The sequence below is a fragment of the Entelurus aequoreus genome, linkage group LG02 (assembly GCF_033978785.1).
Source record: "Entelurus aequoreus isolate RoL-2023_Sb linkage group LG02, RoL_Eaeq_v1.1, whole genome shotgun sequence".
Lineage (NCBI taxonomy): Eukaryota > Metazoa > Chordata > Actinopteri > Syngnathiformes > Syngnathidae > Entelurus > Entelurus aequoreus.
In genome coordinates this window covers 18,217,879-18,245,685 of record NC_084732.1, presented here as the reverse complement: position 1 = coordinate 18,245,685, position 27,807 = coordinate 18,217,879, and the positions used below count along the sequence as shown (strand labels likewise).

The 27,807-nt window shown below is 36.1% G+C and overlaps 2 protein-coding genes across 2 annotated transcripts in view; one reads left to right on the top strand and one right to left on the bottom strand.

Annotated features, from left to right (window-relative positions):
* Nucleotides 1-23,649, top strand: part of LOC133631312 (granule associated Rac and RHOG effector protein 1-like) — a 70,211-nt gene extending 46,562 nt beyond the window's left edge. Inside the window, exons 8-14 of the mRNA XM_062023497.1 lie at nt 7,470-7,567; nt 8,357-8,482; nt 9,439-10,490; nt 13,057-13,222; nt 13,310-13,447; nt 15,360-15,435; nt 17,193-23,649. Coding sequence (XP_061879481.1) covers nt 7,470-7,567; nt 8,357-8,482; nt 9,439-10,490; nt 13,057-13,222; nt 13,310-13,447; nt 15,360-15,435; nt 17,193-17,528 — 1,992 coding nt within the window. The 3' untranslated portion in view covers nt 17,529-23,649. The remainder of the gene's footprint in view (nt 1-7,469; nt 7,568-8,356; nt 8,483-9,438; nt 10,491-13,056; nt 13,223-13,309; nt 13,448-15,359; nt 15,436-17,192) is intronic.
* ss18l2 (ss18, like 2) lies at nt 21,626-27,552 on the bottom strand. Its single transcript, XM_062023502.1, has 4 exons — nt 27,400-27,552; nt 27,149-27,225; nt 25,263-25,351; nt 21,626-25,182 (listed from the first exon to the last, which is right to left on the bottom strand). Exons 1-4 carry the CDS (start codon nt 27,466-27,468, stop codon nt 25,178-25,180), a joined length of 240 nt encoding a protein of 79 aa, XP_061879486.1. The 5' UTR covers nt 27,469-27,552; the 3' UTR covers nt 21,626-25,177.
* Nucleotides 27,553-27,807: the final 255 nt, after the last annotated feature.

The window sequence follows — 27,807 nt, the reverse complement described above, 5'->3', positions numbered from 1 at the left end:
TTTTGTAATGTGAACGGCCACTAAAAAGATGGGATTTGACAAAAAAAAATCAGAATGGGACATAGATAGATAGATAGTACTTTATTGATTCCTTCGGGAGAGTTCCCTCAGGAAAATTAAAATCATCCGACATCCGACCCTGCAGTGCGAATGTAGCCTAAGATAGCGTCAGAATCACAGCAAATTCAAAGCAGAAAATAAGTTTTTACAAATGAAAGCAACAAAAACATTACGGTACCACTCTAAAATTAAAGGCCTACTGAAATGAATTTTTTTTATTTAAACGGGGATAGCAGATCTATTCTATGTGTCATACTTGATAATTTCGCAATATTGCCATATTTTTGCTGAAAGAATTTAGTAGAGAACAACGACGATAAAGATCGCAACTTTTGGTATCTGACAAAAAAAAGCCTTGCCCCTACCGGAAGTAGCGTGACGTAGTCAGTTGAACATTTCCGCAAAGTTCCCTATTGTTTACAGTGATGGCGGCCAGAAGTGAGAGCGATTCAGACTGAGAAAGCGACAATTTCCCCATTAATTTGAAGGAGGATGAAAGATTTGTGGATGAGGAAAGTGCAAGTGAAGGACTAGTGGGGAGTGGAAGCGATTCAGATAGGGAAGATGCTGTGAGAGCCGGGGGTGACCTGATATTCAGCTGGGAATGACTACAACAGTAAATAAACACAAGACATATATATACTCTATTAGCCACAACACAACCAGGCTTATATTTAATATGCCACAAATTAAACTCGCATAAAAACACCTAGGTGTTTGTTATGCTAGCTCCTAGCTACTAGCTCCCGTCCATATAACCCGCCAATACAATTGAAACACCTGCACAACACACACTCACTCAGCCCAAAGGACCGTTCACCTAACCCAAGGTTCATAAAGCTTATATATTTAACCAAAGTTACGTACGTGACACGCACGTACGGGCAAGTGATCAAATGTTTGGAAGCGCAGCTGCGTACTCACGGTACCGCGTCTGCGTATGTGTATCCAAATCAAAGTAATCCTGGTAAGAGTCTGTGTTGTCCCAGTTCTCTACAGGCGTCTGTGTATCGAAGTCAAAGTCCTCCTGGTAAGAGTCTCTGTTGTCCGAGTTCTTCGATCTTGACTGCATCTTTCGGGAATGTAAACAATGAAACGCCGGCTGTGTTGTGTTGCTGACTTCCCTCGCAAAATACTCCGCTTCGCACCGACCACTTTCTTCTTTGCTTGCTCAGCTTCTTTCTCCATAATGCAATGAACAAATTACAACAGATTCACCAACACAAATGTCCAGAATACTGTGGAATAATGAGATGAAAACTGAGCCAGTTTGTATTGGCGTCAATGGGGGAGCCATACCTCTGTTTCACTGGCTACGTCACACGCATACGTCATCCTCCAAAGGAGTTTTCAACCGGAAGTTTAGCGGCAAATTTAAAATTGCACTTTATAAGTTAACCCGGCCGTATTGGCATGTGTTGCAATGTTAAGATTTCATCATTGATATATAAACTATCAGACTGTGTGGTCGGTAGTAGTGGGTTTCAGTAGGCCTTTAACTTGATATTGATTAGGAAGTGGCAACATCACACAGCAAACAACATGTAGGCACATACACACTACTACTACTAGGGATGATGTTTGATAAGAAATTATCGAGTTTGAGCCTATTATCGAATCCTCTTATCGAACCGATTCCTTATCGATTCTCTTATCGAGTCCAGATAGGTTGTTGTATGTGGAAAAAAACACACAAATTCTCTACTGCTCGCTACTATAGTATTACCATATCTGAGTTATCGTGCAGAAATGTGGGGAAATAACTACAAATGTGCGCTACAGTCGTTGACCGTGTTACAAAAAAAATTAATTAGACTGATACATAATGTTGTATATAGGGAACATACAAACACTTTATTTATTGAGTCAAATATGTTAAAGATCGATGATTTGGTAAAATTGCAAACAGCTAAAATGATGTGGAATTAAATGATGGAATGGATTAAGTAAAGAAGTTAAACATTGTACTGATATGATCCAGTTTAAGAGGTTGTTCAAATGAATAGTGCTTACAAAGAAGAAAAATTATGAGAAATTCTTTCAACCTTATTGAAAATAAGATATTCTTAATCTCTGTATATTAATAATGACTGAATTAATTAATTACATATTACAAAACTGTTGTATATACTAATTCACAGATATTTTATTATAAAAAGGTCAGTAAATGATGTATATATTTGTAAATGCTATGAAGTGGGAAAGGGGTAGGATTAAATAAGCTTTACTTCTTCCTACTCCTGTAAAGTGAAATGATATGAAACTGTGATGTATTATACTGTAAGTGTGTTCATGTTCCAAATAAACTAAAGAAATAAAGAAAGCACTAGTTTATTATACAGACTTGCAAACTCTGTCGTGGTGTAGGCTACAAGATAACGTTAACGTTATCAGACACATACAAAAAGGCTCACGTTAACGTTACCGTTAGCCACTGACTATGCTTAGGTAACGTTAGTCTAGCTAACATTACTGCAGTCCTGGTTGACATAAGAGGTAACTTTACTACAAGGGAGCAGATATGGAAATTAACCGGCAACAGTTAACGTTAGTTACTCACCGGCGTCACCGCCACTAGCTGGGACTTGGGCAGCTGGCAGAAGGGCATTCTTCGTCGTCTCTGCCGCTGCTTCAACACGTGTCGAAGACATGACACGCTTGTTGTGCTTCCCCCCCCCTTACACGAGAGCGAAGCCTGGCAATAATTGCATATTGCCGCTTCCTCGTTTTTTTTGGTGAAATGAAGCCATGCCTTGGAGCGCTTTTTCCGGTCCATTTTTTTCCTGCTTTCCCCATCTGCGCCAAATGACTGAGCTACGTGACGTCATTTCTTGTGATGTCCCACGGGGCATTTCTTGTCTGGAAAGGATTTGTTCCCAGGGATTCGAATAAAGAACCAACTCTTTTTCTTTACTATAGTGGTCTCGATAATGGGTACCAGTTCTCAAAAAGGGATTCGAGTCCGAGGACTTGGTTCTTTTCTTATCGAACAACCGGGAAAACCGGTTTCGAGCATCATCCCTAACTACTACTACTACTACTACTAGGGAATAATGAACAACAAATCAATGATTAAAAGGCCTACTGAAACCCACTACTACCGACCACGCAGTCTGATAGTTTATATATCAATGATGAAATCTTAACATTATAACACATGCCAATACGGCCGGGTTAACTTATAAAGTGACATTTTAAATTTGCCGCTAAACTTCCGGTTCGAAACGCCTCTGAGGATGACGTATGCGCGTGACGTAGACCGGCGAACACGGGTATGCCTTCCACATTGAAGCCAATACGAAAAAGCTCTGTTTTCATTTCATAATTCCACAGTATTCTGGACATCTGTGTTCGTGAATCGTTGCAATCATGTTCATTGCATTATGGAGAAGGAAGCTGAGCAAGCAAAGAAGAAATTTGTCGGTGCGAAATGGACGTATTTTTCGAACGTAGTCAGCAACAACAGTACACAGCCGGCGCTTCTTTGTTTACTATCCCGAAAGATGCAGTCAAGATGGAAGAACTCGGATAACAGAGACTCTAACCAGGAGGACTTTTGACTTCGATACACAGACGCCTGTAGAGAACTGGGACAACACAGACTCTTACCAGGATTACTTTGATTTGGATGACAAAGACGCAGACGTGCTACTGTGAGTATGCAGCTTTGGCTTCTAAACATTTGATCGCTTGACCGTATGTGCGCAACTTTTTTTTGTGTATGTACGTAACTTTTTTAAAATATATAAGCTTTATGAACCTTGGGTTAGGTGAACGGTCTTTTGGGCTGAGTGATTGTGTGTGTTGATCAGGTGTTTGAATTGTATTGGCGTGTTCTATGGAGCTAGGAGCTAGCAGAGGAGCTAGGAGCTAGCGTAACAAACACGCAGGTGTTTTTATGCAGGATTAATTTGTGGCATATTAAATATAAGCCTGGTTGTGTTGTGGCTAATAGAGTATATATATGTCTTGTGTTTATTTACTGTTGTAGTCATTCCCAGCTGAATATCAGGTACCGTGAGTATGCAGCCTTGGCTGCTAAACATTTGATAGCTTGACCGTATGTGCGCGTCACGTACGTAACTTTTTAAAAATATATAAGCTTTATGAACCTTGGGTTAGGTGAACGGTCTTTTGGGCTGAGTGATTGTGTGTGTTGATCAGGTGTTTGAATTGTATTGGCGTGTTCTATGGAGCTAGGAGGTAGCAGAGGAGCTAGGAGCTAGCGTAACAAACACGCAGGTGTTTTTATGCAGGATTAATTTGTGGCATATTAAATATAAGCCTGGTTGTGTTGTGGCTAATAGAGTATATATATGTCTTGTGTTTATTTACTGTTGTAGTCATTCCCAGCTGAATATCAGGTCCCCCCCGGCTCTCACAGCATCTTCCCTATCTGAATAGCTTCAACTCCCCACTAGTCCTTCACTTGCACTTTACTCATCCACAAATCTTTCATCCTCGCTCAAATTAATGGGGAAATTGTCGCTTTCTCGGTCCGAATCTCTCTCACTTCATGCGGCCATCATTGTAAACAATAGGGAACTTTGCGTATATGTTCAACTGACTACGTCACGCTACTTCCGGTAGGGGCAAGCCTTTTTTTTATCAGATACCAAAAGTTGCAATCTTTATCGTCGTTGTTCTATACTAAATCCTTTCAGCAAAAATATGGCAATATCGCGAAATGATCAAGTATGACACATAGAATAGATCTGCTATCCCCGTTTAAATTAAAAAAAATCATTTCAGTAGGCCTTTAAAGTGACAGGCTTGCAATCCCACAATACTTCATTTGTGGACAAGGAGACTACAGCCATCGAAGCACATTCAATCTCTTTATTAACTAGGGCTAACACAATCAAGTGAAAATATTCTAAATGCCCCTGCTAAGCTAACAGACACAGCTAAGCTAAAATGATGCTCTCTGCGCGCACTCCCAATGATGTCACATGTTATTTGGCAACAGGCTTCGCCTTTTAAAAAGTTAACATACACACATTGCTCTCATAATAATTGTGATGATTTGGATCATAACTGTGGTATTAAATGTTCATATTGTACATCTCTTCTCCTGTGTCACCCTACCTATCGTAGTGCCTGACTTCTTTTTAGGCTTGTGCGGCAATTAATTGGTGAGGTGTCATCACTGTGGGCTTTTGTTTTGGAACCAAAGCTCTTAGTGGCTTCACGTTGTCCTGTTTAACAGAGATTATTTTATTTAAATGAGTGTGATTCATCCTAACAAGTAGCACACCTTCCTGGAAAGGATTCTGACTTCTGAGAGTCCTGCGGGGAGGTCTTAACAATGCTAGTCCTGAATGCGGGGGAGGTCCTCTTAGTTGGCCTGAAGGCATCCCAGAGGTGTAAGCCAACACCCCTGAGACACAAGAGAGAAAGAAATGCTCCTTCTACATCTGGATGAAGGATGGGCTCGCCTGGGTGGACCCTTAGTTTATAAAAAAAAAAAAAAAGGGGAATCTCTTCACAGAGTATCACTAGCATGTTTATACTGCAGTGTTCATTTCCTCTCTGTGGTCTGATGTGTGTGTTCCCATGCCAGCTTGTTGTAAAACAATCTGAGGATGATGGATGGGCCGTGTCTCTCCTTATCTACCCACAGAACCTTTTAAAAACATGAGAACAGACACACACATGGCTCGCTGTCATGCTGCAGTCATACACCGCCGCCTTCCTAGAAAAACACTGTTTATTTTGAGTTCCTGGAAGAAACCCTCCATGGTGTTCCTCTTTGTCTTCCTGTCTTCACGAACCCATGTGTCAGCATGGAATCCTCATAAGGGGATCTTGCAGTTTCCGTGGATACACCTGCCCCCCCGCCCCCAACCCTCCCATAACAATGGGCTAAACTTCCTGCAGTGCAGGAAATAGACTCCTCCCACATTCTCTCTCTTTCCGACCCAGCTGTAAAGGTTTCCAAGGGTAAGAAGTTGTTTGTTGTCGCCGACTCATTTGGATATCCCCATGTCGCACACCTTTTTTTCGTTGGAACATTTAAATAACGACAGTCATTGTGTTGTCCTCGTCTGAGAAATTATAAACGGAACAAAATTCCTGTGTGGAATGCCACTCATGTGTCACTTTAATAGGTACATTTGTACAATATAATAGTGACACGTAATAGATGTGTCAATAAATGTTTATTGCATCTTAATTCACACAATGGTCAAGCAGCTTGAGCGTAGTATTTAAACAAGTGAGAGTGAGTCTAGAATTTGAGCAGAAAATGCCAAAATACTGTTTTGTTCTTGGGTGTTTCAATCGTTCAAATAAAGGCTAATGGGGCTCCAGACCAGTCCCCAAACTACAGATACGGCCCGCCAGCGTCCAAAATCCAGCCCGCGGGAAGTCCCAAGTTTTTTTGTTTTTTTAAAAATAATTTTTATTATTTTTTATTATTTCCAAACATATTGCTGGGTATTGTGGCCAAACAGCTCAATTTTTGTTTCATCTGACATCACATGGACAAAGATAAGACCTTCTGGAGGAAAGTTCCGTGATCGGATGAAACAAAAATTGAGCTGTATGGCCACAATACCCAGCAATATGTTTGGAGGAGAAAAGGTGAGGCCTTTAATCCCAGAAACACCATGCCTACCGTCAAGTATAGAGGTGGTAGTATTATGCTCTGGGCCTGTTTTGCTGCCAATGGAACTGGTGCTTTACAGAGAGTAAATGTGACAATGAAAAAGGAGGATTACCCCCAAATTCTTCAGGACAACCTAAAATCATCAGCCCGGATGTTGGGTCTTGGGCGCAGTTGGGTGTTCCAACAGGACAATGACCCCAAACACATGTCGAAAGTGGTAAAAGAATGGCTAAATCAGGCTAGAACTAAGGTTTTAGAATGGCCTTCCCAAAGTCCTGACTTAAACGTGTGGACAATGCTGAACAAACAAGTCCACGTCAGAAAACCGACAAATTTAGCTGAACTGCACCAATTTTGTCAATAGGAGTGGTCAAAAATTAAACCAGAAGCTTGTGGCTGGCTACCAAAAAAGCGCCTTATTGCAGTGAAACTTGCCAAGGGACATGTAACCAAATATTAACATTGCTGTATGTATACTTTTGACCCAGCAAATTTGGTCACATTTTCAGTAGACCCATAATAAATTCATAAAATGAAAAGTTTGGGGATCCTTGCTCTAGACCATAGCCTGAAACCCGGAAGTACCCAGAGGTGCCTTTAGGTCACGTGATTGCAACCCAGTAATTATTGCAAGTAGGTCAAAATATTAAAAACCCCACAGGTTACAATGTGCACGACAGATTGTATTTTTTTACCAGCTCTTAGGTAGGTTTTACTGGTGTACCAGTACAGTAGGCATACACCCGACTGTGTATGCCTACCAATACAGACTAATTAATTTGTGTGTGTGTCTTTACAGGTGGTGGTTGATACTGCTCAGATAGAGAACAAGGAGTTGTATGCTCCTCAGATCACCCTCGAAGGATCCAGGCTGGTGGTCCAGGTTCCTTCCACATGGTGAGTGCAAAATGTGTGCATTCCCCCCCCCCCCCCCCCCCGAGTCATGGTTATACATTAAAGTCAAACAAAACTGTGTGAGAAAGTTTGCAGAAGGGACAAAAGTCAACAAAATGACAGCATGTGGTTGACTGATGGTGTCCGTGTACACTAATAAAACAGGATGTGGTATTCAGGATCCTCATTTTGTGTCCAGACACTCCAAACACATGATTAACTTTACACTTTGTGATTAATAGAGTACGATTTGAACTAGAGGAGTAGTGTTGTTTGTTTTTCATGCCAGAACAGCTGAGAGGAATAGAGAGACGTCCAATGCATAAAACCAGTCTGAGCTCTTGAAGTTTTTTTTAGTGCTCTACTTGTCTTCATTTTTGAATATCACATGTCAGCTATCTATTTGTCCAGGCCCGTGCCGCCAAGCAGGATTTGCGGGTTTGCAAGGTAACTTGAGGATGTTCCGTGTTGTAGTTCACGGCTGTGCACAGTTTAATCACCCCCTCATCCCCCCGCTTTCTTTTCCCAAGCGTCTATATTGAAAAAGTCAGATCACTCGCGGAACCTCTCAGTGGGAGCTCCACTCACTGAGCTTTTCACGGCTAGACGCGGCGCTCGAGCCTTTGTACTTGTTGACCTTGTGCGAGCGAGCCATTATCTCGCGCACAAAAGATACAAAATCTCATTTTACACGACTTAAGGAGCTCGGTGCAAGTAAATGCCTAAAACCGGTTGGAGCTGAAAGAGATACAAGAACACTGATGTCAATAATGTGTGTGTGTCCATGTCCAGGTGTCTGAAGGAGGACCCAGCAACAATGTCTTTGCTCCAGCGTAGCCTTGATCCAGAGAAGACCCTGGGTCTCGTGGACGTGCTCTACACTTCCGTGTTTGACATCAATAGATGGAAGGAGAGAAAGTGAGTTATTAATATGTATATCTAGCTGTAGGGATGGGGACCAATTTCGTTACTTTTTTGGCACCGACCGACTCCTGCCGGGCATTTGCGTAATATCCAACGGTGCCGTCTTACGGTACCTTAACATTTCAGCACTTTGGGATCACTCCAGCAGCCAAACTACCTCTAGGTGAATGTTGCCAACAAACTAAGGTAAGTTAAGTAAGGCTCCACTTTTCCAAAAAAAGCACTAGCTTAATGCTAATATACATTGGCTTTGCTATTGATGTGCTAGTGATTAGCATTAGCGATTTCATTTGATTATAAAAAAAGCTATACAAACTGGACAGCAGTTATCATAATCAGCTCATTTTTAAATGTCCCAATTAATACAATGAACATATTTTAAATTTTATTATCAAAGACAATTTATAACACCACAAAAGTACAGACCATTGGTACAGTTGAGTACTGTTATCACATCACTCAATTATTATTTTCTTTTAATTTCTGTTTTTGTTGTTATTTACAATACAGGTATCAGGAATGGGTACCGTACCTGTCAAGATGTGAATGGTACCCACCCCTATACATACCAAGTTAATTGTTTTACTTAAGGCAAAGCAGGTTTATTTATAAGCACAACTCGTATGCAAGTCAATTCAAAGTGCTTAAATAATGCTATGGAGCGCATGAGAAAGAAAACCCTTGCTCTCTTTGACCAAATGGCTATCAAGACCATGTCCGCACAAAGACAGATATAAAAATAAAAACGCATATTGTCCACGTGCAAACATCGTTTTTTCAGTCTTTGCAGGAATTTGCGATGGCGCCAATTTGCGCATATTCAACGAATGCCCGCCAAATTGTGTGCATCCTTGGAACTTTCTCTGATGCAGCGATACACACTTCAAAATACATTTAAAAGAAAGCAAAAGCTACAAAATAATGAATAACTCCCTGTCTTTTTTCAAAAGGGAACAGTCTTTGCCGACCATTCAGATTCAACTGCAGCGGGAGAGTTCTGACTTTGGCAGCCAAGTGGATCTGGCGCCGGGCACCAGCTCCAAGGCCTCCAGCGGCCTGCCCAAAACCATCTCCAAGCTGACGTCCAAGTTCACCAAGAAGGCGTCATCCAGCGCCAACAGCGGGGGGAGTTACTCCATCCCCAGCACCCCTTCCCGCAGCATGCTGAGCGGCGGCTCCGAGGACAAGTCCAAGAGTTTGGGCCGCAGCGAGGGGAGACTGCACAGCCTCCTGCAGACGGGCGGTCTCTCCTGCGCGCCCGACGCCGGCACACAGAACCCGCTGGCTAACGGCTTAGGCTGCGACGACCCGAGCATGAACCTCCCGACCGACCAAGAGATGCAGGACGTCATCGACTTTCTCTCAGGATTCAACATGGGAAAATCCCAGCAGGCCTCGCCCCTCGTCAAGAGGAGGAACTCTGTGGCGTCCGCGAACCCTGCCGAGCTAAAACCCCCTCCTGGACCACCGCCGACGTCGCCGGGTATCTCTCACAGCGGCCTGCCGCCTCCGAGCCAGACCTTGCCCCCACCCCAGGCTCAGGCCCTTGCTCCCCCGGCAGTGCAGAAGCAGCAGCCGACTCCACCGTCGCAACAGCAGCCTGCACCCCAGCAGCACTCCCCCCAGACCCTCCAGTACTACCAGCACCTCCTGCAGCCCATTGGCCAGCAGCAGCAGGCCCCGCCGCCCCAGCAGAACCCCCAGCAGGTCCTTCCCCAGCAGAGAGTGGCCAGCAAGTGGCTCGGCACGTCTAGCCAGCCAGCTCCCCCGGGAGGGTTGTCCCCCCTGGGTCCCATCGGCCAATGGGGGGGCTCCCCCGGGCTGCCGGACCTGAGCTCAGACTTGTACAGCCTGGGCCTGGTGAGCACGTACATGGACAGCGTCATGTCCGAGGTTCTGGGCCAGAAGCCCCAGGGTCCGCGCAACAACACGTGGCCCAACAGAGAGCAGAGTGACGGCGTGTTTGGTGCCCTGGGGGACACGCTGCCCTTCGACCCCGCTGGTATGTGACAGTCCATGTCCCTAATAAGGACATGCACATTTTGAGTAAAGCTAATGTTTATCTTTTAGTATCCTCAACGTGTCTAAAAGTCACAATTTCTTGGACAGTGAAAAAAAACCTGAAAAATTATGACTTTTTCTCGTAACATCACAACTTTTTCATGAAAGACATCTGACTGTAGAATTTCCACTTTATTCTTCTGACATTGCTTTTTTTTCTTGTAACATAGCGACCGTATTCTCGTAATTTTATGATTTCATTGTCATATTACAAGACGTCCCATGTAAAAATAGAAATTGGTTCTTGTAATAGTCACACTTTTTTTTTTTACTGAAAAAGGAAAAGGACCATTTAGTGTCTTTATGACTTTTATTTCTCGTATTATAACTAAGACACACTTATTGATTTATTTTCCTACTTTGTGACTTTTATTCTAGTAAATAAGTAGTGATTTTAACATCAATCTCATATTGTGATACTTTTGTCGTAAAATGAAAAAAAAAATAAGCGTCTTCTGGTAACGTTACATTTTTAACACTTTCTTTGTTAAAAAAAAAAAAAAAGCAATCAATTATTTTCTTGAAAAATATTTCTTGTTATTACTATTTCTCTAACATTTTTTACTTTTCCGACTTCCGAACATTTGTAACATTTATTCTAGTGAATAAGTAGTAATGTTAACGATTATCTCATTAATTATGACACTTGCCGTAAAAGTAAACTTTATGACTTTTTTCTTTGAATAGCCAAAACGTGTCTAAAGTCATAATTTCTTTGACAGTAAAAAAAACAACTTAAAAATGACATTTTTCTCTTTTTTTCATGAAAGAAATCTGACTGTAGAATTACGACTTTATTCTTGTAACATTGCATTTTTTCTTGTAACAATACGAACTAATTCTCGTAATTTTATCTAAGACTTTTCGGGTAAAAATAGAATTTGCTTCTTGCAATACACTTTTTTCCCCCCTGAAAAAGACGTTCTAGTGTCTTTCCGACTTATTTTTTCTCGTAATATTATAGCTTTTAATAAAACCTACACTTATTGACTTATTTTAGCTTAATTTAACTTTTTTATTACTTTTTTCCCTAAAAAAAACTTGTCTTTATGTAACGATACAATTTTGGCATTAAATAAATAAATCTTACATAAGTTTCACAATTCTTAATAATAATAATACGACTTAAAATCTCAGAATTTTGTGACTTTATTTACATATTACAACATTTAAAAGAAGAAAATATGTTGCAATAATCTGACTTTTTCTTTAAAAAATATTTTTTTCTGTGTTATGACTATTCCCGTGACAACTTTTTTGTGATTTCATTCTCATAATATTACAAGACGTTTCATGTAAAAATAGAATTTGGTTGTTGCAATAGTCACACTTTTTTTCTTCCCGAAAAAGGACTACTTTTTTTCTCCCGTAGTATTACTAAGACACACTTATTGATTTCTTTTCCAACTTAGTGACTTTTATCCTAGTAAATAAGTAGTGATGTTAACATGAATGTCATAATATGATACGTTTGTCGTAAAATGGAAAAAAAAGCGTCTTCTGGTAACGTTACATTTTTCAACACTTTTTTTTTATAAAAAAAAAAGCAATAATCTGAATTTGTTTTTTGCAACATATTTTTTGTTATTACTATTCTTGTAACATTTTTTACTTTTTCGACTTCCGAACATTTGCAATATTTATTCTAGTGAATAAGTAGTAATGTTAACGATTATCTAATTAATTATGACACTTTTGTCATTAAACTAAACTTTATTACTTTTTTCTTTGAGTAGCCCTATGTTTTTCTCGTAACGTTACGACTTTTTCATGAAAGAAATCTGACTGTAGAATTACAACTTTATTCTTCTAACATTGCATTTTTTCTTGTAACATTACGAGCTAATTCTCGTAATTTTGTGATTTAATTCTCATATTATGAGACTTTTCGTGTAAAAATAGAATTTGCTTCGTGCAATACACTTTTTTCCCCCTGAAAAGGAAAACGACTTTATAGTGTCTTTATGACTTGTTTTTTCTCGTAATATTATAGCTTTTAATAAGACATACATTTATTGACATATTTTACAACTTTGTGACTTTTATTCTAGTAAATAAGTAGTAGAGTTAACATGAATCTCATGTTTAATGATACTTCTGCCGTAAAATTTAAGTTTTTTTTATTACTTTTTTCCCTAAAAAGTCTTCTTGTAACGATACGATTTTCGCATTAAATGAATAAATCTTATATAAGTTTCACAATTCTTAATAATAATACGACATAAAATCTCGGAATTTTGTGAGTTTATTTACATATTACAACATTTAAAAGAAAAAAATATGTTGCAATAATGTGACTTTTTATTTGAAAAATACTTTTTTCAGTTATTGTTATGACTTTTCCCGTGACGACTTTCAGACGCTTGTGACTTTTATTCTAGTAAATAAGTAGTAATGATTACGTTATTGTCATCATATATTATGACACTTTTGTCCTAAAACTAAATATTATTACTTTTTTCTTCTACTATCCAAAATGTGTCTAAAAGTCCCAATTTCTTTGACAGTGGGCTCCGATCCGGAGTTCGCTCGCTACGTCGCCGGCGTCAGCCAGGCCATGCAGCAGAAGCGACAGGTGCAGCATCCTCGCCGCCCAAGCAACCCACGAAGCAACTGGCCCATGCCTGATGAGCAGCACAGGACTTGGGGCCACCCCGAGTACTACAGCGAGGGGTAGGGCTCACCTTCTTTAACGTCACCCGTCCGCTCAGCTGGCTTTCCTGTCAGCATAACCACTTGTTGACGTTTGCGTCCTCTCAGCGAGGCCGTGAACAGCAACTGGTCGGCCAATCAGGGAGACTCTGCCAGCTCCAGCGATGAGACGTCTTCCGCCAACGGAGACAGTCTCTTCTCCATGTTCTCGGGGCCGGATCTTGTGGCGGCAGTCAAGCAAAGAAGGTACATAAAAAATACAATTAATGCCCAATATAGTCTTTTAATAATATGTACATTTATTTATCTATGTTTTAGGCTTGAATTGCTGGTGTTCATTCACAACGGACAATTTATTGATACTCTTATGTTAACAGCTGCACATACCGTATATTTTATCAACCATTCGTGTTTCTCACTAAAAAGAAAACTTCCTTTTTTTTCCCAAAACTATGACTTCTTGACATATTCTTTAAAACTTCTATGACAACATTTTATTCTTAACATTTTGACATTTCTTCCTCAATGTTTGGACATTTTTTTCTTAAAAGAAATAGGGCCTCATTCCTTTACAGAAAAATGTTATCTAACAAAAAAAATTACCGATATACCTTATTTCGTAATGATCGCAAAAAAAACACCTTTTTTTAAAATGCATTTTAACATATTGGACAACTATTTGACATTTTTTGTCTTAAAAAAAGACAACTTTGTAAATGTAAGTTAAAAAAAAAATTCTTGAAACATTATATTTAATAATAATAACTAAGTAAAACATTAGAAATTACTTTACTTGGATTATTTTTGTCTTTTTGTGTAACTATTTTGAATTTATTTTCTTCAAAGAAATATAACCTTATTTTTGTAAAGAAAAATCCTATCTTTCTATTTGGACAACCATTTGAAAAATGTTTCTCTTCAAACAAAGACTAAATTATAATGTATTTTCTTTTTTTTCTTAAAACAAAATAGGACCTTATTCTTGTAAAACAAATAATAAAAATGATACTTTATTTTTGTAATATTCTCCAAAAAAAAATGTTATTTTTATTTTAATGTAATTTAACATACTTTATTTTATTTGCACAACCATTTAAAAATGTTCTGTCTTTAAGAAAAGGCTACTTTATAAATGTAAACTAAAATGTATTTTCTTAAAATATAATAATTGATATAAACTAAAAATTGCATTTGAAATTGCTTTTCTTGTATTTTTTTTAAAACTTATATTTAAACTATTCTAACCATTTATTAATTTTTTTTCTTAAAATAAATAGGACTTTATTTTTGTAGAAAAAATATATATATATACTTCAATTTTGTAATATTTTCCAAAACATAAACTTAAAAACGTTTTTTTCTATTTGGTCAACCAGTTTAACTTTTTTGTTTTCAAAAAAAGAAAATTGTATTAATGTGATTTAAATGTATTTTCCTAAAACATATTAATACACGGTAAACTGTATAAAACATTATTTTTCTTCCAGTGCAACTATTTTTTCATGAGACAAACCCTTTAACAGTCTCATTTTTAAGTGAAGTGGAGTCTTATTATTTGTAATATTGCATTGTTTTTTTACAAATAAACAAAAAATACTGTATAGACAACAATTTGGGAAAAAAAGAGATTTATGGAAATGACAGCTGTTTTTTAGGGGAAAAAATAAGACTTTATTCAGGTAATATATTTATTTGCTAAAAATACTTTTTAAATATAAAAAATATTATAGTTTATCCTCAATTTTTAAGTTTAGACAACAATTTGGGGAAAAAAAGCTGTATGGAAATTACAGAAGTAGAAATTACAAATTTTTTGGAAAACATTTGATTTTATTTAGTAATATACATTTTTGGTAAAGTACATTTTTCCTCACAATATCACAACTTAATCATTATATTTTAAATCCAAACACCCCCCCAACAACCTGTATGTCCCTGTTTTGAATTAATACTTTTTTATGACATCCTGCTAATACTAGATTCTCACAGGAAGTGAATTAGCAAAAAAGTCTAGAAATTCCAGGTTGATGCATGAAAAAGTGCAAACAGGAAGCTGCACACAAAAGAACAAGTGCAAGGCTAAAAGAGAGTTAGAATGTTATGGAAGAATGTAGCATGTTTACACCCAAACACCAGTTAAAGTTCACGTTGTCTGCAGGAAACACAGCTGTGGTGAGCCTGAAGTGTGCACCCTGCCCTCACCGCCGCTCCATCACATGACCGACGACGGCCAGGTAAGCGCCGCCTTTTGTTGACGGATTCACTGACACGCCCTGTACGAGCATTAGCAAACAGTTTGCTAAAGAAGCACAACACGACTACTTGCACCATTTGAGCAGTTTTGTAATGCTGTCTCACTTTGTTGTTTGTGTGAAAACTGCTGACTCATCATCCCTCCGCCAGTGACCAAGTGTGAAAACAATGTATTTGCTCAGGCTTCACCTCATTTTCACATTTGCGCTGCATTAGGACATTCTGGAAGTAACCTTTAGACACATTCTAAACTGCCAAACAGAAATATTGTTGAAATATAAATGATGGAAGAGACCAAAAACAAACATCCACTGCAGAGTAAGGCTGCGCAGCTTAGAGAGAGGTTGTGTGGCGCCACCTGCCTTTTTGTCACCTTTATATCCTAAATTCACCAATATGAGATGACACATCTTCTATTAACTGGGGGGAGAATACTTTTTTTTTTCTTGAAGAAATGTAACTTTCTTTTGGTAATCTCTTACAGCTTTGTTTTATTAAAAACATCAGATTTGATTGCATATTTTTTCTTTGAGAAAGTAGTACATTTTTTACACCTTTTTTGTTTTAAAGAAATTGACTTGATTAATGTAATGTTACCTTTTAATCTACTTAATAAATATATATATATATAAATAAAATGTACATGATCTCTTGCGATTTTTTTTTAAATCTATTTGATTTATCTAGTATTATTTTTTTAAATCTTCTTGATCCATTTATTATTACTTTTTGAAAACCTTTTTTTAATGAACTTGATATTGATCTAATATTACTTTTTTAATATGTATATTTAATTCATGTAATATTACTTTTTAAATGTTCTTGGAGTATTATTACTTTTTTTAAACTATTTGATTCACAAAGTTTAAAGATTTATTTTTTATCTACTTGATTCATGTCATACTATTTATTTAAATCTCCTTGATTCATACAAAATATAATATTACAGTTTATATATATATATATATGTATATATATACACATATATATACATATATGTATGTGTGTATATATATATATATGTATGTATGTATATATATGTGTGTGTGTGTATATATATATATATATACACACATACATATATATATATATATATACACATACATATATACACACATACATATATGTATATATATGTGTATATATATACATATATGTATGTGTGTATATATATATATATATATATATATATATATATATATATATACATACATACATACATACATACATACATACATACATACATACATACATACATACATACATACATACATACATAATTATATGTATGTAGGTATATATAATACTTTGGATCTACTTGATTCATGTAATACTCATTTTAAAGTCCACTTTTTATCCACTTAATATGTATATATTTATATTTTATTTGGAAACATAATTGCCTTGTTTTTCGGGGAAAACTTGACTTCATAGCCATAATAAAATGACATTCTCATAGTTAAAGAACAATTTAATTGTCTTTGTATAAGACTTTTTTTCCAGAAAAAAAACTAAACCTTTTTTAAAATTATTTTTTTATATCTTCAAAAAGAAACGACATCTTAAACTTCATGACTGTAATTTTGCGATCCCCCCGCCGCCAAATAAAAATCCTACTCGATTTTTAATAAAACGTTTTAATGCATGCTAATGAACATTCCTAATAATGACAGCAGCATAAAAATAAGTTTAAAAAAAAAAAAAAAAAGTTAATTAGTGATTTGTGTTGCGTTCACAGGACAGCAAGACAAAAACATGGCCTCCCAAAGCGCCCTGGCAGCACTCAGCCCACAGCGGCTTGACGGCGTCGGCCAATCCCAGCTCTTCCTTGTACCAGATGAACCTCCCGCCGCCGTCGTCGCAGTGGAGCGACTCCTTACAGATGCTCCAGTCGCCTGTGTGGTCGGCGGCCAGCGAGTGCCCGCCCTCGGCCGCCATCTCCTCGCCTTTCCCCTTCACTCAGCAGCAGCAGCAGCAGACACAACAACAACAACAACTGAAAGCCATGAGTAAAGGCTTCAAGTCGTTCCCCTTAAAACACGAGCACAGGCCCTCCTTCCTGCACCAGTACTGACAGGTACATCACACACACACACACACACACACACACACACACACACACACACACACACACACACACACACACACACACACACACCACTGTGAGGGCCACACTGACTAACTACTACTACTACAGTACCACAATCAGTCGGATTGAAACTTTCAAAATACTATTTACAGCTCATAATATTCCAGAAAAACGATATTTTTCCCAAGAAAAAAAAATACAACTGTTTTCAAGACAATCATTTATTATGTCAGGAAAAAAAAAGGCTGTGTTCTTGAAATACAGAAAACTTTTTTCTGGGAAAAATACAAATATTCTCTAAATATCACAACTGTTATTCTTTAAAAACACGACATTTATTTATACTGTGGTATTTTCCCCCCCGAAAAATTATAACACTTTACTCTCGGATTATTACAATTTTTTTTAAATAACATTTATTCTCATAAATAAAATCACCACTTTTTTTTCTTCATTTCTCATATGACATGTTAAAAATATATATATATATTTTATGACTTTTTCCCCCCTGGGAAAGCGTATGACCTCGTTCTGGATCTTTTTGAATAATCACAACTTTATTCTGAGAATATTATCACTATTCTGGGGAGAACTTGTTGACAACTTTTTTTTATTTTAAAAATGTAAGACTCGAATGCTCAATTAGAAATATTTAAATATTATGACTTAAAAATACAGCATTTTTCTTGAATAAAATCTGGCTTCAGTCATTTTACAGCTTTCTTGAACAAATATTTACATTTACAGTATAAACACGACTTTCACATTTACATATTTATACACATTATAGTACAAATGAAGTACAAATCTATTCTTTTAATACTATTTTTTTCTTGAGTAAGTCAGATGTGGTAATGGTTTTAGACACTTTTCATTAAAATACAACATTATTCTGACAATGTTCAAACTTTACCCTAGCAATATTCTGACTTTATTAAAGAAAATCTGGCTGTGAAATTAGGACTTTATATATTCTTCTTACATATTCCCCTTTTTCCCCATATTACCACTTTATTATCATAATAGTGCGACTTAATTCCTGTAATATTACGACACTTTATTGTCAAGGGGAGCAAAAATACCTGTGACAGAAAACTTGTTGTAAAAATGACCTGATTTGATCATAACTTGGAGAAACACACGGCAACTTATTTTTTTCCTTATTTTTTTTATAAAATTACAACTTTATTATTGTAACATTTGAGACTTTGTTTTGTAAAAATACAATTATTACGATTTTTTGTTGTTGCATTATTACAATTACTGTGACACTTTCACTTTTATTTTCTAACTTCCGACTTAACATTGGCAACTTTTATGTTCTTGTTCTCTCGTAATATTACGACACTTTTTTTTTTTTTAAATACGACTTTTTTTCCTAGTAAAGTAATGAAAAAATACGACTTTTTTTCCTAGTAAAGTAATGAAAGGAATCAGACTGTAGAATTACGACTATATTACATTTTTTTCTCGTAAAACATTACGACCTAATTCTCATGATTTTGCGACTTAATTCCTGTATTATTACGACACTTTATTGTCAAGGGGGGCAAAAATACCTGTGACAGAAAACTTGTCGTAAAAATGACCTGATTTAAACATAACTTGGAGAAACACACGACAACTTATTTTTTTTATAAAATTACAACTTTATTATTGTAACATTTGAGACTTTTTTTTGTAAAAATACAATTTCTTATTACGATTTTTTTTTGTTGCATTATTACAACTATTACTGTGACACTTTCACTTTTATTTTCTAACTTCCGACTTGACATTGGCAACTTTTATGTTCTTGTTCTCTCGTAATATTACGACACTTTTTTTTTTTTAAATACGACTTTTTTTCTTAGTAAAGTAATGAAAGGAATCAGACTGTAGAATTACGACTATATTACTTTTTTTTTCCGTAAAACATTACGACCTAATTCTCACGATTTTGCGACTTCAGTCACTTGATTCTTGCAATAACAGGGCTTTCTTGGTGTCTTTACGACTTTTTTTTTCTCGTAATATTACGACTGTTACTCAGACATCTTGACTTATTTCACAACTTTTATTCTAGGTAAATAAGTAGTAATGTTAACGTGTATACTTTTGTCGTAAAACAACCATTTTTATTACTTTTTCTCCTGAAAAAAGTGTCTTTTGGTAACATTACGACTTTTACATTAAATAAATAATTCTTACATAAGCTTTATAATTCTTAATAATAATACAACTTAAATTGTCGGGATTTGGTGGCTTTATTCTCGTAATATTACGCCACTTTTGTAAAAACAAATTACAAAAATTATTGCAATTAATATTTTTTAAATTTTTTGTCTGTTTTTGTTCCAACTATTCCTGTGACATTTTTTTAACTTATTTTCCGACTTCCGAACGGTTACACCTTTTATTCAAGTAAATAAGTAGTAATGTTAACGTTAATCGCATTGTATTATGACACTTTTGTCATAAAACTGAAAATTACTTTTTCCTGGGGGGAAAAAGCATCTTTTAACGTTATGACTTTACTCTTGTAATATCACAACTTTATGTAATTTTAAGACTACCTAAATTCTTGCAATTATGCGACGTTATTCTTGTATTACTACACTTTTTTGCAAAACTAAAAATGTATTGCAATAATCTGGTAATAATTTTTTGTCCCCTTTGTTGCGACTCTTCCTGTGACATTTGCGAACGCTTGCGACCGTTAAAGTAACAAAAAAAGTGTTAATGTTGAACTTGAATATTATTACTTTTTTGTAAACATACTTTTTTCTTGTAACTGAACAACTTTGAAATTACAATTCTTCCTGTGACATTTTGACTTAAATTTTGCGACCTCAGAACACTTTTAGATATACTAGTAAAAAGTGTTAATGTTGATCTTGAATATTATCAGACATTTTTTTTTGGTAAAAATACTTTTTCTTGTAGCTTAACAACTGTGACATTACAACTCTTCCTGGGACATTTCCGAAGGGTTTACGACTTTTATATAAGTAAAAAAGTGGTAATGTTAATCTTGAATGTTATGAATTTATTTGTAGTAAAACTTTTTTCTTGTAACTTGACTGTAAAATTACAACTCTTCCTGTGACATTTTGGTATTTTCCGACTTCCGAACATATGCGACTCTTACACTAGTAAAAAAAAAAAAGTGGTATTAACGTTGATCTTGAATATTATGACTTATTTTTGTAAAAAAAAAAAAAAAAAAAATTCTCGTAACTTGACTGTAAAATTCTGATGCATCCTCTGATATATTGACTTACATTTTCCGACTTCTGAACATTTACTACTCTTATACTAGTAATAAAGAAGTGGAAATGTTAACGTGGATCTTGAATATTATGAGACTTGTATTTCTACAAAATTTTTTCTTCTAACTTGACAGTAAAATCACGACACTTCTGTGACATTTTGACCTACATTTTCCGACTTCCTAACATTTACGACTCTTATACTTGTAAAAATAAAGTGGAAATGTTAACGTTGATCTTGAATATTATGAGACTTGTTTTTGTAAAAGTACTTTCTTTTAATTTGACTGTAAAATTACGACTCTTCCTGTAACATTTGGACCGACATTTTCCCACTTCTGAACATTTACGACTATTATACTAATAAAAAAAGTGGTAATGTCAACGTTGATTTTTTTGTAGTAATACTTTTTTCATGTAACTTAACGACTGTAATATTGTGACTCTTGCTGCAACATATTGACCTACATTTTCCGACTTCCGAACATTTACGACTCTTATACTAGTAACAAAAAGCGGTATTGTTAACGTTGATCTTGAATATTATGAGACTTATTTTTGTAAAATTACTTTCTCTTGTAACTTAACTGTAAAATTACGACTCTTCCTGTGACATTTTGACGTATATTTTCCGACTTCCGAACATTTACGACTCTTATACTAGTAAAAATAAAGTGGAAATGTTAATGTTAATCTTGAATATTATGACTTGTTTTTGTAAAAAATACTTTTTTCTTTAAATTTGACTGTAAAATTACGACTTTTCCTGTAACATTTGGACCGACATTTTCCCACTTCTGAACATTTACGACTATTAAACTAATAAAAAAAAAAAATCGAAATGTTAACGTTGATCTTTTTGTAGTAATAATTTTTTCATGCAACCAAACGACAGTAAAATCACGACTCTTCTGTGACATTTTGACCTACATTTTCCGACTTCCGAACATTTATGACTCTTATACTAGTAAAAATAAAGTGGAAATGTTAACGTTGATCTTGAATATTATGAGACTTGTTTTTGTAAAAATACTTTTTTCTTTTAATTTGACTGTAAAATTACGACATTTTGACCGACATTTTCCAACTTCTGAACATTTACGACTATCATACTAATAAAAAAAAGTGGTAATGTTAACATTGATCTTTTTGTAGTAATACTTTTTTCATGTAACCAAACTACTGTATTACGACTCTTCCTGTAACATATTGACCTACATTTTCCGACTTCCGAACACTTAAAGTTGATCTTGATTATTATTAGACTTGTTTTTGTAAAATTACCTTCTCTTGTAACTTAACTGTAAAATTACGACTCTTCTTGTGACATTTTGACGCGTGTTCTCCGACTTCGGAAAGTTTCCGACTTTCATACTCCGTGTTAATGTTGATCTTGAATATTGCCTTTTTTTTTGTGGTTTAACAACTAAAAATCGGACCTTGTCGACACACACGTTACAAATGACTACGTGTTGAAAATAGTCCCGACACTGTTTGCAAAATTCCGACAAAACTTTGAAAAAAATGTTTTCACAAACATTACGATATTTTTTTCAGTGTGGCCCTCCTACTACTCCCTACATCGTAAAGTGACCCACGTCCCCCCACCTCCCCAGAAAATGTACTACTATCATTACGAATACGATTAAAACATGCGGCGGCCATAGTGTTGGTTTCTCTGTCAGAGGCGGGTAGTGGCGCCCCCTTCTGGCAAGAGCTGGAGACCGCTTGAAAGACGAGAGAAAAAACGGACCCAAACTGTGTCTAAAGGAGCTGTAACTGCCAAACGTACAGCTGGCATGTTGACATGTTGGATTGAGGAGTTTTTACCAAGAGGCTTTGAGCAGGCTCAGCACACGTTAACATACACTACTACTACTACTACTACTACTACACGTGCCATGTTGGTATTGCTAGCACTTGTCCACGGGCGTTCTTTGCAACCAAAGCAGGAGATGAATGGTGCTGAGGAGGAGGAGGAGGAGGAGGTTTTTATTACACCACCAAATTAGCGCATATTTCTTCTTCTTCTTCACGAGTGACGTTGTTTTTCTGGTCCAAGTGTTGACAGTATTAATCTTATTTTTCTAGTTACCATGACTGTATGTTAGGAAAATTAAAAAAAAGGCTATTTTCCCGCTGATGTGAAAAAAGAAGCACATTTTGTCCTCCATCTTTACCAAAAAAAGAAAAGAAAACCGTAACAAGGAGGGCGTGGCCTCCTCCCTCTACACCTTTCTTTCTTTGCTTTCTGTGGGCGCCATTTAACGCCCGGAATGTTCTTTTTTTTTTTTTTGGTTTGTTTTGTGGATGTTTGCAGATGCCAATGTTGCCTGTATTTATGATAATGACACCATGTTTTCAGAAAAACTAACATACTTAAAAATGTTTACAGTTTGCTGTATATATACATATAAATATATATCTTTTTATAGTGAATGTGCTTTGCACAATCATACATATATATATATATATATATATATAAATATTTAGTGTTGCTTTTTCTTTTCTCAATATTTTGGGGTTATGTGTTCTCTCCCTTAGCTTTTTTTTTCTTTTTCTATGAAGACATCCAATGACAGACTGTAACCGTTAGCTTTTTCTCAGCCGTGTCAAATGGTTTACTTACTAGAGGCTTCTACACAAAGGATTGAATCCAGTCCGGAAATAACCCAGAAGACGTGAAGGGGGGCTGCTTGGCTTATGTTGCTTATTGTTCTTTGGAGCTGGCAACTCATAAAATCTCCCAAGTGTACCAGCAATGCAAAAAAAGAATAAAAAATACTAGCAATTTGAAAATGTCTTCTCATTTTTTTTAATGTGAACTTGTTTGTGGTGCTGGGCTTTCATTTGTGAATTGAAAATATTTTTTGTATTTACAGGTACATTTTTGGAAGATAAAATTACCAAAAATATATCACATGCAAAATGTTAATACAATAGATTTTTTTTGTAAAAAGCACTTTACATTGAGCAAACAACCTCAAAGTGCTACAGTGTATTGAAAAATAAAAGAGGAAAAAAATAAAAATATAACAGCCTAATAGAAGGGTTTTTAAGCCTTTTTTAAAAGCATCCACAGTCTGTAGTACCCTCAGGTGGTCAGGGAGAGCATTCCACAGACTGGGAGCGGCGTAGCTAAAAGCCCGGTCGCCCATAGTTCGTATCGTTGTCCTCGGAGGTTAGCCTGTCCGGAGCGGAGGTGTCGTGTGGAGGATTTGGGGGTGAGTAGTTCTACTACCATGAAGATCTATCTTAAAAATATTTTTTATATACTTTTTTTTTTAATAAGACAAATGTTCCAAGAAGTCTTTTTTTTTCTTTAAATAATGAGAAGGTTTGTATGAGGAAACACATTTTTTTATGTAAATAAAATGTAGTTTTTATACAAAAAAAGGGTGACATTGCAAAAATGATGCTTTTTTTTTTTTTTTTTAAACAATGAGATTTTATTAGAATCTAATATGATTACACTAAAATAAGTCGGAATATGAGGAAAAAAATACAAGCAGAATATTAAAACATTTGTGTGGAAAGAGAGCATCAAGAGATGACGTCACAAATGCTTCACAATTTTATCGTATTACATAAAAATATATCAGTATAACATATTATAAATATAATATGTAAATATTGCTACTATTGTACATTTTTAGTCTACTTTATACCTGCATTATCCCTTCCATCCTTTGTAACTGAGCTACTTTGTGGAGCAAAGTTTGTCTAAGTCTACAAAAATATTTTTCTGAAGTTTAGGGTCAACACATGGCAAAATATGTTGACCTCATTTGTGTAACTTTCTATTTCCATTTTTATATTTTGAGTGTAAGAAAAACAACATACTATATTATTAAAATGTTTATTTTAAAAAGGTCAAATTTTTTTCTCATTACAACAAAAATCTGATTTGAAAAATACTATGACAAAACCACCAAATATTACAAAGGAAGTTTTATTTCCATGTGAAACAAATGGATCCCAAACTGACTACAATAAATATTGATAAATGTAATTTTTCTAGTAATGATTTAATCTTCAAGTATTTTCGGACAACTGCAGCAATTTCCACAAAATGTTAACTCTATTTTTGTAACATTACTTGTTTTTTGTTTTTTTTCCATTTTCATAGTGTCACTTCTTTCCAGTAATATAAAAAAAAATATTGAAACGGCATTATTTTGTTCTAGAGTTGGACACAATTACTGCAACTTTTTATCATAGTATTGAGCCATTAAAATAACATTTGAAATATCTCTCTTCTGGTCTAAGCATTTTGTGTGGTCCTGATTATCTCTATTAATACAGAATACTGTAGGAATGAAGGAAAACTATGTAAAATGAGGGCATAAATAGAAGAAGCTTCCCCAAAAGGCTGAGGTTCGATCACGCTGTTGACAAACAAACAGACAAAACAATTATAAAAAAAAAATGCATGAAAGGAAAATGAGTAAAAGTGTTGAGGACCCACTTGAAGATTGTGACGTGTTGTCAACAACAGGGCTTGCATCAGCAATGGTTGCCAAGTAAACAATATTCCGATGCAGGAATTGTTGATATCTGTTTGGGAAAGATAAAAAACAAGACACAAAGAGGTAAGAGTGGGGAGAGATACAATAGAACAGTGTTTTTCAACCACTGTGCCGCGACACAGTCAGGTGTGCCGTTTGAGATCATGAAATTTGACCTAATTGGGTTAAAAATATTTTTTGCAAACCAGTAATTATAATCCGCAAATGTGCCGTTCTTGAGTGTCTGTACTGTCTAGAGCTCGGCAGAGTAACCGTGTAATACTCTTCCATATCAGTAGGTGGCAGCAGGTAGCTAATTGCTGTGTAGATGTTGGTAACATGGTTTGTGGTGATCACAATATGCAGACAGCTGGAGGCCGTGTGCAGGTTAAAAAAAAAAATCTAATGCTTAAACCAAAAATAAACAAAAGGCATTGAAGCTTAGGGATGGCTATGCTAAACGAAGCTAAAACTGAACTGGCTGCAAAGTAAACAAAAACAGAATGCTGGACGACCGCAAAGACTTACAGCGTGTGGAGCAGACGGCGTCCACAAAGTACATGACATGACAATCAACAACAAAATAGGAGCGCAAGACAAGAACTAAAACACTACACACAGGAAAATACTCCAATTAAGTCACGGCGTGATGTGACGGGTAGTAAAGTACACCTACTTTGAGACAAGAGCTATAGTGAAGCATGCTTGGTTATGGTTTAAATTGTTATCAAACACTTGCGACGACGACTATTTATTGTAAATATCGGCTGCAGAGTTTTAATTTTTAATGCTCTCTGCTTGTGGTGTGCCTCAAAATTTTTTCTATTGAAAAAATGTGACTTGGCTCCGAAAAGGTTGAAAAACACTGCACTATAGAAGAGATCAAATGTGTTATTTTCATACTTGCCAACCCTCCCGCGGGAGACTGCCGAATATCAGTGCCCCTCCCGAAAATCTCCCGAGGCAACCATTCTCCCGAATTTCTCCCGATTTCCACCCAGACAACAATATTGGGGGCGTGCCTTTAAGGCACTGCCTTTAGCGTCCTCTACAACCTGTCGTCACGCCCGCTTTTCCTCCATACAAACAGCGTGCCGGCCCAGGCACATAATATATGCGGCTTTTAGACAAACTTAAGTGAATGCAATGCATACTTGATCAACAGCCATACAGGTCACACTGAGGGTGGCCGTATAAACAATTTTAACACTGTTACAAATATGCGCCACACTGTGAACCCACACCAAACAAAAATGACAAACACTTTTCGGGAGAACATCCGCACCGTAACACAACATAAACACAACAGAACAAATACCCAGAACCCCTTGCAGCACTAACTCTTCCGGTACACTACAATATACACCCCTGCTACCAACAAACCGCCACCCCCCAATCTCCCGAATCCGGAGGTCTCAAGGTTGGCAAGTATGGTTATTTTCATAAACGACTGTAACATAGAAATGTTTTTCAACATTAATATGCTCCGGGCAAAAATGTTTCTACATAAATGTTGATTTATGAAAGTAAGGCCTGCATTTCCTAATTGGCTTAATGGGTTACAATTATCAATCAAATGTTGGAGAATGATTAATAGTACAAAAGCCCTTAAATTAATATCTCCGTTAAAAACATTTAAAGTGATTTAGGTAGCCATTTTTGTTTGTTTTAATATTTCTTAGTATTATTACTCTGAGTTTGCTTTTGTTTTCTTTCCTTTTGTTGAAAGTGCCTTGACTTGTGTGAATTATAAATGTATGTTTGTTGTTCAATAAAAAATAAAATAAAATTACAAAAAATAAATAGCGTAAGCATCAGAAGCTAACACTGCTATTTAAAAACTCACTTGACACACTCCACAGCTCGCCCCTTCTTCATGTAGTCGGCGATGCATCTTATTAATTGGTCGTTTTCGTCTAAAAGCTACAAAAAAAACAACTTGTAAGCAAGTTTAACATTTAAGTAGCAAAGTCATAGTTAGCTTGGTGCCGCTGCTAGCATAACTTGTCACGTATAGTGCGGTAAACACGACGATGAATAAATGTATTAAAATTGAATAGCAAAGATTTAATAAGCTCCGTTGCTGTTGTGACATACCCTTTGAATAGTTTCTTGGTTGATTTTAGCCTTGCCGCGAAGTCTTTTAGGCACAAAGACGATCGACATTTTTCATTTTCTTGTTGAGACGAAGCCGTTCTTCTTCTACTGTTTATGAATACGGCAAATCAACGCGACGCTGCAGTGAAAGAGTTAACAGCGCCACACAGCGCCACACAGCGCATGGACGAGGAAGCGGCCGCCAGTACAGATGACGTCATGCACGCTCGCTCAACAACTTATGTAGACATTAACATACTGTTTTTTGTACTTATTTTGATTATTATTATATCTCGATTGTTTGTTAATGTTGTAGTTTATAAATAAAGGTTTATAAAATAAAATAATTAAATAAATGTATGCATTAACATACATTTAAAAAAAAAAAAAATTGAAAAGGAATTTTAC